The sequence below is a fragment of the Chenopodium quinoa genome, unplaced genomic scaffold, assembly GCF_001683475.1.
Source record: "Chenopodium quinoa cultivar QQ74 unplaced genomic scaffold, ASM168347v1, whole genome shotgun sequence".
Classification (NCBI taxonomy): Eukaryota; Viridiplantae; Streptophyta; class Magnoliopsida; order Caryophyllales; family Amaranthaceae; genus Chenopodium; species Chenopodium quinoa.
In genome coordinates this window covers 6,162,151-6,177,572 of record NW_018742205.1, presented here as the reverse complement: position 1 = coordinate 6,177,572, position 15,422 = coordinate 6,162,151, and the positions used below count along the sequence as shown (strand labels likewise).

At 37.7% G+C, this 15,422-nt stretch overlaps 3 protein-coding genes across 4 annotated transcripts; 2 read left to right on the top strand and 1 right to left on the bottom strand.

Moving 5' to 3' along the window:
* The first annotated feature begins 2,520 nt into the window (after positions 1–2,520).
* Positions 2,521–5,060, top strand: LOC110732646 (protein MAIN-LIKE 1-like). Its single transcript, XM_021912614.1, has 3 exons — positions 2,521–2,589; positions 3,497–4,984; positions 5,031–5,060. The coding sequence occupies exons 1-3, from the start codon at positions 2,521–2,523 to the stop codon at positions 5,058–5,060; spliced, it is 1,587 nt and encodes a 528-aa protein (XP_021768306.1).
* An 873-nt stretch (positions 5,061–5,933) lies between these two features.
* On the bottom strand, positions 5,934–9,113 carry LOC110732636. Its single transcript, XM_021912605.1, has 5 exons — positions 9,066–9,113; positions 7,241–8,369; positions 6,368–6,988; positions 6,001–6,293; positions 5,934–5,954 (listed from the first exon to the last, which is right to left on the bottom strand). The coding sequence occupies exons 1-5, from the start codon at positions 9,111–9,113 to the stop codon at positions 5,934–5,936; spliced, it is 2,112 nt and encodes a 703-aa protein (XP_021768297.1).
* A 995-nt stretch (positions 9,114–10,108) lies between these two features.
* On the top strand, positions 10,109–14,129 carry LOC110730765. Of its 2 annotated transcripts, none has more exons than XM_021910590.1 (4): positions 10,109–10,359; positions 11,614–12,357; positions 12,967–13,311; positions 13,764–14,129. In XM_021910590.1, exons 1-4 carry the CDS (start codon positions 10,291–10,293, stop codon positions 14,037–14,039), a joined length of 1,434 nt encoding a protein of 477 aa, XP_021766282.1. In that variant the 5' UTR covers positions 10,109–10,290; the 3' UTR covers positions 14,040–14,129. The 2 variants fall into 2 exon arrangements, with proteins under 2 accessions (XP_021766282.1, XP_021766285.1); XM_021910593.1 differs by having other exon boundaries at positions 10,111–10,359; positions 11,617–12,357.
* Positions 14,130–15,422: the final 1,293 nt, after the last annotated feature.

Below are 15,422 nucleotides of genomic sequence, written 5' to 3'. Positions count from 1 at the left end.
TTCTTTTATTATATTGAATGACTAAAGTCTTGTTATCATGTATAGTTGGAGAGGGAAATGGGAGAGCTTAAGCGACAAAGATGTCTTGCTCAGTCTCAATTTCAACCGGAAAGAAGCGCACGCAAGGACTAGAAGGTAAACCAAGAATATTGACACTCCATTTCCATTGTTTTTCAGTTGCAATATTCTTCTTTTTGCTCATCCCTCTTCCCTGTTTTAGGAATCAAGTAACTCCAGCCCATCTCATCATGTAAGAAAGTGCCTCGCTTATTCATCAGACTATTTCAAGCAAATTTGCATCTGAAACCCAGGAAAGATATAAGGCTGGAAGGTAGTCAATTCTTAGGCAATCGGTTACTTCCACTGATCCTTCGCTCTTAGTGCAAGAAATCCGAAAGCTTGAAGTTCTGCAGGCGTTGTCGGCCGCAAAGACATTGTTGATACAAGCTCACCCATGCAAGGACATCAGGGACCCACTTGTTTACAAGGATGGCAATCATAAGCCAAAAATGGCTCTTGCAGTGACAAAGTTTGATATCCTTTGCGATTTTGTCGGTGTCGAGGTAATAAAGCTTGCCCGAGTTTCCTTTTCATTAATCTCTATTGCTGATTACCTGTACCTCTCCTTTGAGTAATTTATCATTTATTCAGACATGCCCCCCTGATACTTGTTATATGTGCTTGCAGGATGAGGAGGAGTCAATAAAAATTGCACAGAAGCAATTCTGTATTTTGAGGAACGCAACTGAATTCAGATATGGCTACAAGCTTGTTTTAATGTTTCTGCAGCCTTCACTTAGCTAGCTTGATTTCTCCTACTCAAATAATCCTTTTTCTTTTTATTGTTTGATGCAACTTTCTACATCTTTTTACCTCAATGCATGAGAGTTAATTTTCTGATCATTGTTTATAAATGCAGGAAAATTGTGATATTAAAACGGCTCTTACTCCTAAAAAATGTTATTGAGGTAACTTCTTGCTCTGTTATTATATACTCTGCATTTCCGTATTTTGAACAATAAATAGAAGATAAATGGGTCCGAGAACATTGATGCTTGTTGGGACCTGACCCCAGATCCTGAAGTCAAGAGTAACAAGTCTTACTAAGCTGACAAAATCACGCTTAATTACTTCTTTTTCTGTATACCTAGAACAGACTTGTACTTTCAAAGATTTGATTTGAAAAATTTTCATGTTTTGTGAGGGGGCTGGGCTGAACTTAGAGTGTTTGAAGTCGTCCAGTAGCTCTATTCTATTTGTGATCTGTTACTGCCGCTGCTTCTCTGAAGTCGTCAGCACAAGACGGTGGTTGATAACGGTTAAAGACTTCATAGGAGATGCGAAGGAGTCCTTTGGTAAGCTAACAACATTAAACACAACCTCTAAAGAAGGGGCAGAGGAAGCTTTGGCTGAAAAATCCAAGTGAGTGTAATTTGTTTGGGAAGTTGAGGGACATCGTATTATCTTCATGTGCATTTTTCCATGTTATTTTGTCAAAAGGTTGAAATCGATGTTATGAGTCCCTTGAAAAGGTGTAACACCATGATATGAGGAGGCACAATGTCCTCCATGTATAAAAAAGGAGAGCAGCATTATACAGTTTCTGGTTCTTGGAGCTTTGTCCTTTTCAGTGCATTAACAGGCAAAATGATCTCATTGTACCAATCTTGTAGAGAATTACAGAATTTTTCTTACTACAGAATTTCCCATTATGTACATGCAGATATGGTTAATTCTTTTTGTTATTGATGACGTATGCTGAGATTGCTCTGTTTATATTTCATTTTTATTAGTTCAATTTTCTGCCTTTGTTTTGGTTTTCCATGAACATGCTTCCTCTTGTGCAACCAAGTTTAATCCGAGCATAACTTCCGGACATTAAATAAACATGCATGCATTGACTTATTATATTGAATCAAGTGTTTGAAACTAATAATGTTGTAAACTAGAAGTCTTGGCTGTTTTGACACGTTAAAAAGAGTTTTTATGAGGAGCTCATATGTTGTTAGTTTGTTTGATATAGTAGTGTTTTAGATATATTAACTCATACACAATCGAGAAACTTTTGTCATCTTGGCATATACATGTTTTTTTTTAACCATTACTTTTGTGTCTTAGATATAATATAAATCAACGTAATTTCTTCCATTGTCATTACGAGACTTAATCACGCTTAACTTATCAGTTAATAATTTTGCCAAAAATTGACAGCTACAAATGCACACTATATTAAGGGTGTTGTTAAACGTCGTTCGCATTTTACTAGGTGACGTTCACATTTTTTACATGAATTTCCTAAATTGCCCTCCGTATATAAATACTCGATAAAGTAAGTAAGGGCTTTACGAGACATTTCCTATCTCACAAAATCACTCTTTGACACTTTCTCTCTCTAAAACCTTCCAAAAAATCTGAAATTTTGAAAAAAAAAAATCAGAAATTTTTTTTTTTAAAAAAACCAAAATAGTTGAAGGCTACTCAAACACAAGCAAATCTTGCAATCAAACGTTGAATCCGACAATGGCAGACCGACGGAAAATTAGGCTGACGTTTGGTGGTCGTGGTGGCGGCGTTAGCGGCGGCGAACCGGTGAGTTTTTTTTTTTGTTTTAAATTTTTGAATTTTGAAAAAAAAAAAAATTCTGGACAAGGGGACTTCCGCCTGAAATTTCCGGAAGTTCCCCTGGACTTCCGGAATTTCTGGGCGGAAGTCCCCTTGTCCAGAATTTTTTTTTTTTTTTATTTTTCTGTTATTCCCCCTTTTTTTCCCTTTTTTTTTTGGTTTTTGTGTTTTTATGTTTTTCCACCTTTTTTTTTTTGTTTTCTGTTTTTCCTTTGTTTTTAATTTATGTTTTTCTTATTTATTTTTTTTTGTCCTCGATTTTGTTGATTTGGTGCATGTTTTAATTTGAAAATATTTGTGTCCTTCATTTTATTTTATTTTTTTTGAAGTAATTTGTGTCCTTCATTTGTGGCATTAAAATAATTTTTTTCTTGATTTAGTTTTGCAATAGTTATTGATATGTAATTTTTGTTGATTTAGTTTTACAATAATTATAGTTTTACAATAATTATAGTTTAGCATTAAAGTAAGTTTGTTGTTGCTATGTATTGTTATTGTTATGTAAATTTGGTTTGGTTTGTATTGGTTTTTGCTGCTGTTGTTGTTATGTATTATGGTTGTTTACTTAAATTGTTGTTATTGTTATTGTAATTGTTTTTTTATTGGGTTATCGTTGTTGCGTTTAAATTTTGGCAGTTTTGTGGTTAATTATAGTTTTGATTTGGTCTGTTATTGTGTTGAAAAAATTATTTGTAGTGTGTTAGTGTGTTGTTATTGTTAGTAGTGTATTAGTATTGTAAGAATAATATTATTGTTATTATTTGTAATGCTGTTATTATTGTTTATTTGATTTGATTTATTATAGTTTTGATTTGATTTTTTTGACTATGAATTATTATTGAAATATGATTCTGTACTTATTTTTTTAATGCAGATTGAGGGTTCTGGTCCTCGTCATGCAAGATCAAGACGTTTGAATGCGTCTGTTAGGAGGGAGTTAGGTGGTGCAGGACCTTCACATGCACCGTTTCAGCATGAGCAGCAGTATGGGACTGCTGGTGCTTGGTCAGGGGAGCACCAGTCACAGGGGAGCGCCCCCATGTATTCGTCTACTGGAGTGCCTTCATCAGATGAGGATGAGGATGAAGATCGAGGAAGTCAATCTGCTGGAGATGCACAGTACGACCCTCAGGATTACCGTACTGTGTATAGGGGTGACCATGGGAGATATGTTAGCAGTAGTGAACCAGGTCAAGCTTCTACCAGCTCGTCAAAGTCATGGGTGGTGCAGGAGCCGATGCCAGGTGGGCCTGAGGATGGTACCGTTATTCCGAGTTTTGGGGCTCACGTGTCTGCCTACATATGGGGTGGGCAGGAGCGAAACGTGCTGCGGTGTTTAAGCAGGACACAGTTGTGTTCTGAATTGGGTAACTGGCGCGCTCGTCTTCCGCCGGAGCACCTGGAACCGATTGATGGCACTGGTCTATCTCATTTACCCGGGATCATGTTCCGGCGATTTGACTGGCCCTTAATTTCTGCTTTTGTTGAGAGATGGCAGCCAGACACGAACACGTTTCACATGCCTTTTGGGGAGATCACGATCATGCTGCATGATGTGTATCATATTCTAGGGCTTCGTGTCGACGGTTCCATGGTTTCCACTACTCCTAGCACGGACGTTTTACGGGACGCGTGCTCGGTTACCTTGGATATGACTGAGGAAGAGTTGAATGAGAAGTGCGGTACCAAAACCGTATGGCAGGGTAGTGGGGTCCTGACTGAGAGGATAGTGGAGTCGACCTTGGAGGCGCAGAGGCCCTTCAGTTTCCATTACAGAGCGTACCTGTGGTTAGTACTCGGCGGTTGTTTGTTTTTGGACAAGAGTGGAAACCGTACTCATCCTTCCTTCCTCAACGAGCTGTTTGTTGAGGATGTTCAGATTAGTGAGTACTCCTGGGATTCTGTTGTGCTAGCATACATGTACCGGCAATTGGGTACAGCATCACGAAGAGATGTTGATTCTATCGCTGGCTGCCTTACGCTTCTGCAAGCGTGGATCTACGAGTACTTTCCGTGTTTCCGGCCTCAGCAGAGGACCTTGACCAGAGAGCTTGCTATTCCTCGTGCGTCCGCCTGGGATGTTGGATCGGGGTGCCCTAACAAGAGCATGGAGCGCCTTCTCGCTTTTCGGGCTAGGTTGGATCATTTGACTGACAATGAAGTTAACTGGCTACCGTACGGAGTTGATCCAGCACGACGCGTGCCTGCTACTCTTTTCATTGGCTGCATCCAGTATCGAAGCATCATTGATCCATACATGCCTGATCGAGTGGTTCGGCAACTTGGATACGTCCAGGGCATTCCACCAGCCATTATCAGGCCTGAGAAGGCTAAGAGACCGACGAACTTGAAGATGTATCGGGTTGACTTTCCGCTAGAGATGACATCTGTGATGTGGACTCGGTTAGTCCCTGGTATGTCTTTTAGTGTCGTGGTAGGTGCCCTCAGCAGACTTGGTGGTGGTGCTCCTACAGTCGGTCCTAGTTACATGCAGTGGCTGTACCGATTTTCTCATCCACGTGTTTCTCCAGTTGCGTCATCACATGAGAGTCGCACACTGCCAGAGAGAACTAACACGGATTACGTAAGTAGTTGTATTTTTTGGTATAATTTAATAAGTTCCTATTTTAATATGATGTTTATAATATGTTGTTTTTAAAATCCGATTTTTTTAATATGTTAATTTTAATATGTTGTTTTTTTAAAAAAAAAACTTGTGATTTATTTAATATGTTGTTTTTTTAATTGAAGTGGATGGGTCGGTCTATGGAGGTCATCAACAGGACCCTGGAGGAGTATCCGAGCCTATCGCGTGATACAAGAGCAATGGCTGAGGCGCTACGAGCTGATTGGAGGGCGATGATGGGGTTGTGAACTTCCTGTATTTTTTTTATTTCCCTTGTACGCATTTCGTTTATGTACTATTTATTCGTCACGTACTTTAAGTATTGAACAACTGTTTTGGTGGTTTTGTAAATATTTTGTTTAATTAAGTTCAATTCGTTGCAAATTACATAACGACAACTGTTTAACATAAATGAAAGTACAACATGTTCACTATCTAAATAAGGCATCCCACATGTTCCTTCTAGCTTCGTAACGCTAATCCCAACCGTCAACACTTGGGTCGTGGTGCTCGGTCCACCAACCTGCAACCGGGGGAAGTGGCGAATCAGGTGCAAGTTCAATACAAATAAAATGTGAGGCCCCAACTGTAGGGATGAAAAACTCTCGCTCCGGTGCTGTGACCCCCCTTCTTGCCCGCAACGGCAATATCGTGAGGCATGGGTAGTAGCAAGTTGGTGTTTGGCCTACACCAAGAATAATAACCGCTGCGTTGAACCAAGTCGCAATAGGAAATAAATCTTGTATTGCAACCATCCAATGACGGGAATCAACCGCCCCACCGTCCCATCGAATACGCTGCACATTGATCTCAAGTCTTCCAAGCCCATAAATCCTCTCATATAGGGCTCGATAACCGAGGACCTCATTCGCTATTGTCTCTCGAGCGTCATACCATCGGCCTTGATCACCGAAGAAGAACTCGGCCACACAACGAAACCCACAGTTCCCATCGCCAATGACATCCTTCCATCCTGTGATGTAAGGCAACATCGGCCCTGGAAGCATGTGTCGATAACGGCTTTGGCTAATGTCGTTTACATCTCCTGCACAAATGTAGGTTTCAGTTAATAGTTTAGTGAACGTTGATTTATGTGAAAAACACAACACTCAATCGTACCTGTTTGTCGTGCGCCGCGTTCAGTGTGTTGGCGGTTTACATGTTCAAAATAAGAACGATCACGTCTTGTATCATTGTTTCTTGGTCGACCACAAACCCGGTGGTTTACAACAGGCTCTCTGAGATCGGAATGATCCGGATGCAGCTCCTCTTCAATGATGCGAGACACGTTTCGAAGAACAGCAGGATCACTATCAAACACCTCCTCCATCAGAGAACGAAAATGTGCGGCATCCTCGGTCGAGTCATTGCCAGGCACCGTCCCACCATCTCCAGAACCAATAACCAAGGTCCTCCAAAATGGGTGAATTTGCCTTATGTACAATCCTGTCCCAGCAGCTAGCGAATCATGTATCTGGCATGCACAGGGCAACCCGTGGGTCACACGCATTGCACATTCACATCGTTCGTGCACTTGATAACTCATCTCCCTCATCCTCCTTGTCTCCTCATCGAGAACCTTCAAACAATGCTGAGACACCTTCCCGTTTATACGTGACAGTGGCAACTGTCGGTACTTTTGACCTATCTTCGACCTAGAAGCCTCCAAACCATTACGAATTGCGATGATTTGATTACCAATGTGGCTATGAACTCGAGCCCATACGGTATCTAAAGAACCTGCACATTACAAAGAAAATCCGTTATGATTTGTAACTCAAATTCCTAAAATAAAGTACATACATGAAGTTCAATAATCTTACACCAAACCTGTCGAGGAATCAAACCACATCTTCACGGCCGAATGTTGGCTCTCAACTCTGCAAGTGCTGGTGTTGCCATAATGTAGAACTTGGTTTGTCCAAAATGTCACGAACTTCGTTTTATGACAAAGCTATGTGTTCTCTACATATTGTGTCACTGCTAGAAAACTTGCCCACTTATCTTTCATGTTTTCTACAGCGGCCTCATAATCTTCCTCGGTTGCAGCGTCCATGATACGTTTCCATTTTCCGTTTTTGAAAGACGCACCGATTTTCTTGCTTTTGAACATAGCAGTGACCCGAGCCTCCACATCTTTGTTAATGTGCCATCGACAAAGTAAGTGCGAGGTTCCTGGAAACACTTCCCTCAATGCAGCACATAGCCCAAGCTCACGGTCTGTCAAGAAAACCGACGGCTCCTTATTATACCCAATCACGTCTCTCAACCTCTGCAAAACCCATCGATAGCTTGCCGTGCTCTCGTTGCGCATGAACACGTAAGCGACGAGAAAATTCTGATTTGTTGGTGTCACGCTAACTATCTCAAAGAACGGCATCCCGTATCGGTTAGTCTTGTAAGTGGAATCCATACCGATCACATAGGGGTACGTCCGTAGGATGTCTACCATGACTGGATGCGCCATAAAGGCGTGCTGTAAAACGCCTTCATCATCGGACATGACCCAGTAAACATACTGACTCTGTCTCGCCAAATGTAGAAATTGCTGAACAACTCCTCTCCCATCAGACATCTCCTCTCTGAAGTCATTCCGGCAGTTGTACATGTGTCTGATGTTTGGATGATCATCAGGAAATTGCTCCGCAATAGTCGCCATGATGTTACGCGGTGCAACCTTAGACTTCGTCATGTCACGCACAACCTGCTTCGCATTCGAGCTCAACCCACTAATTTTACGATGACCCTCTGGATACGCAATCATTGGATGGTTGTAGGTCCCAGTTACATCATCTTTCGCCCAGATAAACCAAGTATTGGTGACGAACTCGTAACATATCTTGATGTAGAAAGGACAACCAATGCCCTTGGTTTTGGTGTCCTTCTGAATTGCGTTCTCAAGATCTCTCGGCTTACTCCTGCGTCCCCGGTCACATCTTAAATATCGAACTGGTCGACCATCCCTCTGTTTGTTGAAAGACGATTTCACCAAAATAAATCCCAGATTTATTGCAACAGCATCCGCCCATGTAACTACATCGTCAAACGTTAGAAAAACCGTGTCTGTCACAAAATGTGCACTGTAATTCACAACGTCACCGTCGTCTTCAACCTCCGAATCCTATCAAAATAACAATACAAACAAATAAAACACGCAAGGATTACTATTTTAAATTTAACAATAATAATAACAATAATAATACAAATAATCATAATAATAATAATAAAAATAACAATAATAACAATTATAATATTAATAGTATTAATAGTATTAATAGTAATAATAATAATAATAACAATAACAATAATAATACTAATGATAATAATAATAATAACAATAATAATACTAATGATAATAATAATAACAATAACAATAATAATACTAATAATAATAACAACAATAACTACGTAACATTAACAAATAATAACTAATATAATAATAATAACAACAATAGTAATAATAATAGTAGTAATAATATTAATAATAATCATAATCATAACAGAAATTTACAAAATTAACAAAACTAATATTAATGACCATAATAATAATAATAATAATAATAATAACAATAACAATTACGTAAAAAAAAAACAAAAAAAACAAAAAAAAAAGGACATCCGCTTGTTTTTTCCGGAAATCTGGGGGAGATCCGCCCAAAATTTCCGGATGTCCCTAATTACATCCGGATGTGTACATCCGCCTGAAATTTCCGGATGTTATTGGGGACATCCGGAAATTTTGGGCGGATCTCCCCCAGATTTCCGGAAAAAACAAGCGGATGTCCTATTTACAAAAAAAAAAATCCGAAATACTTACAGATTCTTCCGTCGAACCCTCCGGCGTGTGAACGTTGTCGTCGTCCATCGTAAAACATCACTCCGTACACTTTCCTTTTCTGGCCCGGGATTTTTAAATTCCTCGGGGTTACCGTACAATGGTGGAACCAGGATTTTTTAATGCTCGGGATTTTTTTAACACAAGTGGTGGGCTCGGTAATGTTTTTAATGTTGTCGGTAACTAAATTTACCCATGGTGGACCCTTAAATAGATAAAATACCCACAAGGGCAAAAATGTCATTTCAATTAAAAATGTGAACGTCACCCAGTAATTTGCGAACGACGAATAGCAGTTCAGTATATTAAACCCACCAACATTATTATTTTAGAAGTTTTTCACCTAGCCTCTTTAAACTTACATATACATATAATACCGCTCTTTTGATAAAAAAAAAATTATGCAATTTATACTTTCCGTTTAATTTCACGAAATTGGGAGGGCGCCCGCAAGGCGCTCCAACAACTAGTATTTAATAAATGAGAATAGTTGCATTAGAAGTAGATGATACGAGGATAAACGTGTGTATATATATCATCAAAAGTAGAAACGTAACCAAAGAAAAGAAACGTCTAAAATAAAAATGTAACCATAGAAAAGAAACGGATGGAGTACTAGGCCTTATTTGGCAAAATTAGCGGTAATGGATTTCTTTTTGCGGTTGAATAGCAAATAGCTGTTAGAATAGGTGAATACTAAAATACATTAAAATCCATACATATTTTTTAAAATAGTAACTAAAATTTAACAGACGATATCTGCTACCTTTAAAAGGCTACTGTTTTTAACGTTTGAGAAAAGCTACTCAAACGCTACCTTTATCGCTAAACGAGTAACTGTTACCCAATAATTGCCTTGCCAAATACTCTTCTTTTTCTCCTAATAGTGTTTTGATCTGGTCAAAATGCTTACCTCAATTACTACCGTCAAACAGGGCTTTAAAATAGATTGGACCGAACTTCAAAGAGTTCAAATCTCAACATAATGATTACTATGGCTTTATGAGTTCAAATCTCAGCACAAGGATTATAATGAGATCAATAGCCAAAGTAAAAACAGACTAATGAATACATAAGCAAGGCCCATTTACTTCTACCCAAAAGTTTGTGCACTAAAATTCCAAACAAAATTAAAATTGAAGTTTGACTGTTTGAACACTTTGGGGTTTCAAGGCCTACCGTCTTCCCATTAAAACGGCACCGTATTATGCTTCAGCGACTACCTGTCCTCCGTTCCGTACTCGTGTTTCCGTACATGTGTAGAACAATGCCCCATGTAAGTAGCTTTCAATTTTTCGCAAGTCTTTAACTTTGAACTATCTTAATTTTGGTTAAATTTGTTGAATTTATCTTCATGTTCTTGACTAAATTAATTTCCGTTATTTATTTATGGGTTCATAATTTCGAATTTTTTTAGAGAATTTCATACTGTCTTTGTTGTTGTTTGTTGAGATTAAAATTTATTCCAAAAAAAAAAAAAATCTATAATATGGGTTTCTGATTATTAATGAAACATCCTTATGTATATGAGAAATCATTCATTTACACATAAACATTTAATTTTTATAAGTATAATTATTAGTTTAATTTGACACCCAAAACAAATTGTCTATCAAATTAAGGCAAATTAGCTTATAATTTCATTGAAACTTTTAATGAAATAATTGGGTTGGGTGTCAATTTGATGGTAGAGTATTGCATAGGGTTGGAGAATTGCTAATATGCTTAAAAGCCTTAAAGGAGCTTCTACTTTCTTGGAGATCAATATTTCGTTCTATCGAAATTACTATGTTAAATTCTCGATATTTCCTTGGAAAATCTTAATCGTACAACCGGTTGAAAGGTAAAATCAAGGTACAATTGTACAAGAACATGAGCAAAGAAATAACCTTTGTACTTTGTAGTACCATGCACAAGGTACAACTACAATGAGGTGAAATTGATAATATTAGTAGCAGTCAAACATCAATAATGCTGATTGACACGTGGTTGTGTGCATTCCTAAACTAATGAGGAGTATTGGGTACCTTATTAAAAAAATATATGAAGTATTAATTACTTACGTGCAACACTAAGAATGATATTTTCATTTGTACTTGTAATAGTGCAATTTGCTTATGTAATGAACATAAATAATGAAGTATCTATGTCCCAATCTTTCAGTAGAAAATTTTCCCCTAAGTCATCAAAATTCGATTATATAGAGAACATGGCGAAAACAAAACACTTAACAATTCGTTTGGTAGGCGATATTTAGCAGGATGGGGTGGACTCAGGCAGGGAGATAATCTATGTTGTATGCCTTACTAACATATTCAGTATGTATGGCCTTGCCTTTCTGTATAATATCAGTATATCACAAATCCTAGGCATCAATAACAAAGAGAATTGTAAAATTTTACAGTCAGTTACACAAATTTATGTATGTATTTGATACATGACTGTGATCAATGTTTTGGATTGAAGGTCATTCATTGGAAAACAAGTACTTTCAAATTAATCATAATAATAAAATTGGATTGATGGTTAGCAGGTTGAGTTGAATACAAGCAATGACACTTCTATTGGCAATCAAGAAGCCCCTGTCAGCAAAAAAACAGTTTATAGGGGAATATCAAGTGGCAGTAAAGCCGCCCTTTTGAAACATCTGGGTCTAAGTACCAGGCAGCAGCGACGCCCTTATGCCTCAGCTATGGCTACAAATAACATCACAAGTAGTTCCTTATCTGGAACTAACGACCAGCCTTCTGTTACAACTATGACTCGACAGGCTAGAACTTCTAGTTCGGAGATGTTAGTTTCTTGTTCAGAGCAACCTCAGCACCCTCCTGTTGGAGATGTTGATCGTGAAAATACATGTTCTTTGCCATCTGTGAGTTCTGGTTGTGATGGCTCAGGAGAGGGATCCGTGAAAGAGAGTAATAATTCGCATGATGTAGAGTGTTCAAGCATATTGGAAGAACTCTCTTTGCCGAAAAGTTTTGGAAAGCGTCGTGAGCAACCACAGTCCAAGAGGCCAAAATCCATCGAACATAGTCTGAAAGATGGTGGTAGTACTAGTAATAAATACTCCAAGAACATGAGTTGTGTTCCTGCTGAATTCTTCGACATTTGCCAGCCTCAAGTTGATGAATTTGTGTTTCTGAGACAGTCTCAAGACTTTTTCGATGAAGCAAAAGAGCCTGAGATGGATAAACTAGATGAGGAGCCTAGGGAAAGAGTGCTGAGGCCTGGGATGGTCTTGTTGAAGAGTTACATCTCTGATAGTGAACAGGTGATTTACTAGACCTCGTCATAACTTTCTCTAAAACCTCATGTCTTTAAGAACCTACATTTCAAGAAGACTGTACTAGCATTCAGCACATGTATCATATGGAGTATATGTGTGAAAAATTTGCAGTATGTCCTTAGACTACTATTTCTGAAAATTTGCATGTTTTAGGCCTGAAATGAAACATCTAAATTTCCTTTAAGATTAATTATGTCAGAGTGCTAAGCACAAACAGAGGTCATTAAGGTGAAACATCTAAATTTTCATTAAGGTGTAGTCCACTAGCTAAGGACCATATCAAGTGCCATAGCGGCTCATCACTTGCAGCTCAAAGTTTAAAAATACATGTTCGACTTTCAAATTCTTCCATATTGTTTATTGGGTACCCCTCATATTAGATATACAAAAGTTGAAAACCCTGTTAGCTAAGTTCCAAAACATATTGTTACTGTTAAATTTTTGAAAGCACCATATATGAATCTGTTTAAGGGACTGAACTCTGAAAGAATATGATCTTGTTCCACCTACATATCTTGCGCCTGTTTTATTGTTTTGTATGTCCATTTTGGTTCCTTTAACAAGTTTTAACTCTCATTCTGTGTGCTGTTCCAGGTTTCTATAGTAAGGAAATGTAGGGAACTTGGCATTGGTCCTGGGGGGTTCTATCAACCTGCTTACAAATATGGAGCAAAACTCCGACTGCATATGATGTGCCTTGGTCTTGATTGGGATCCTCAGACAAGGAAGTATCAGAAAACAAGACGAATAGATAAGTCTAAGCCACCTCGTATTCCCTTTGAGTTCCTTGAGTTGGTCGATAGAGCTATGCTAGATTCACTTGCTCTTATAAGGAAAGATTCTGATGTTTCCGAGGCTGAAGACATCCTTCCTCAGATGAATCCAGATATTTGCATAGTCAACTTCTACTCCGAGACAGGGCGACTTGGTCTGCATCAGGTATATGTGCAGCTATATACTGGCTCAACTATAAATTTCCCCTGCTAGCATACTCAATATAATTTCTGAACTGTCGCTGCTAGTATTATGATCACGATGCTGTTATTCATTGCTAACTGGCATGCTGTGCTAACATACAGATACTGAGATTTAAGCCATTCAATTAATTAACGGCTACATCTGATTGGGTATCACATAAACATGCAGAACTTGAAATGAAAGCTTTTTTTAAACTTACTTGAAATTGAAATGTCTTGATACATTTTATAGCACGCAGTTGAGATCTAAGGACCCCTTTTTGAAAGGGAGGAGGAACATAGAACTAATCTGTGATTAGTGCTAAATCAATGTCTGTTCAGCTAAAAGAAACCATTATAGCTTTCTAGATTCTCTTGTTTGGTATTGTCCATCTCAAGTGTGATTTCTATATCGTTTTCTTTCATTTTGTTCAGGATCGAGATGAGAGTGCAGAGTCTCTCAACAAAGGACTACCAGTAGTTTCTTTCTCGTTGGGGGATTCAGCCGAGTTCTTGTATGGAGATCAAAGGGATCCAAGCAAGGCAGAAACTCTGATATTAGAATCAGGAGATGTCTTGATATTTGGCGGTCAATCAAGGCATGTTTTTCATGGTGTTGCCTCCATCATACCGGATTCTGCTCCTTGTTTCTTATTGGAAGAAACCAAGCTTATTCCTGGCAGGCTTAATCTGACTTTTAGACGATACTGATTGTCCTTCAGATTTGCCTTTTTGGGTGATCACAGTTAACTCTTGTATGTATCAATGCTCTCTTTCATAAATAAAAATGACTTGCTTTTGTATATAGCATTGCATTAATACTTAGAAAAATTGACTAGTACTCAACACTAACTAAGAAACTAGATAACCTGATTTGTAACTAAAGTGATATTGACGCAAACCAAAAGTATGGACTAATATGGATTCGATCATAAATTTTTCATCATCAATAGATCTGAATATGACCCGACCTGAATTGACTAGATCCAAAAAACACTTGTTTACCACTTATAATTGCATTTAAGTGATGTTGAGAAAATTTGTTCAGTTTCGGTAATCATGAGCCATAAGTTTACTCAGCCACAATAGCAATCAGATTTTATTTGGGTTTCAGCAAAAACTTAACTCCAATTCTATGGCACAAAAGGTTTTAAGTGCTCAGTTAATGGCAATAAGAAGGATCAAGTCTAACTTTAGGTACAGTCTATTGGGCAAACCTACTTCCTTTAATGTGGGTTTATAATATAAAGGGCAAAGCTACTTTCTTCAATTTGGGCTTACAAATTGTGAAAGCCACTTTCTTCAATTTGGGCTTACAAAATGTGAAAAGCCACTTCCTTTATTACATACATTTTTTTTTTTTCCACTCTTAATCAAGGTCTTGCACTAGATGAAGTTAAATTCAATAATCATTACTTCCTTAGGATTACATTGAAATCGAAATCCATCACTTAGGTAGCACTTACTTTACTCTATAAGATAGATGAAGTCAAATTCAATAATAATTTTTAGTCATTACTTCCTCCATCTATTTATAATTTGAACACTTTTCATTTTTAGTTCGTCTTAGTTTGAAAAAATTTTATGACTTTTGGTAAAGGCCCTATTTGGTGAGTAGCTTTTTAGCTGATTGATATAGTTGATTGTATTAACTGGTTTAACTAGTTGGTTATATTAGCTTACTTGATAAGCTAATTGTAATGTAAAAGTGTGGTAAATAGTTGTTTATCATTAACTGTTTCAGTGTATTTAATACCCAAAAAGCTAATTCTTCAATAAGCTAATTGCAAAAAGCTCTTATAATGAGCTTATTTTAAAAGAGTTTTTTGGACCCAAAAAGCTCTTTTAATAAGCTATTTATCAAACACCTAAATTAGATTTCCAAAATGGTCAAACCTCTCACAGTACTCAATAAGCTAAAAGCTTTCTAAAAAGCTCTTTACCAAACAAGCCCAAAATGTACTAATTATTTACGGATTTTTCACCAAATACCCCTGAGTTATTTTTTTATTCACCATGTACTCATGAAAATTTTCAAATTCACCATATACACTTGAGTTTCACAAAATTGTCACCAAATGCCCTTAATGACTA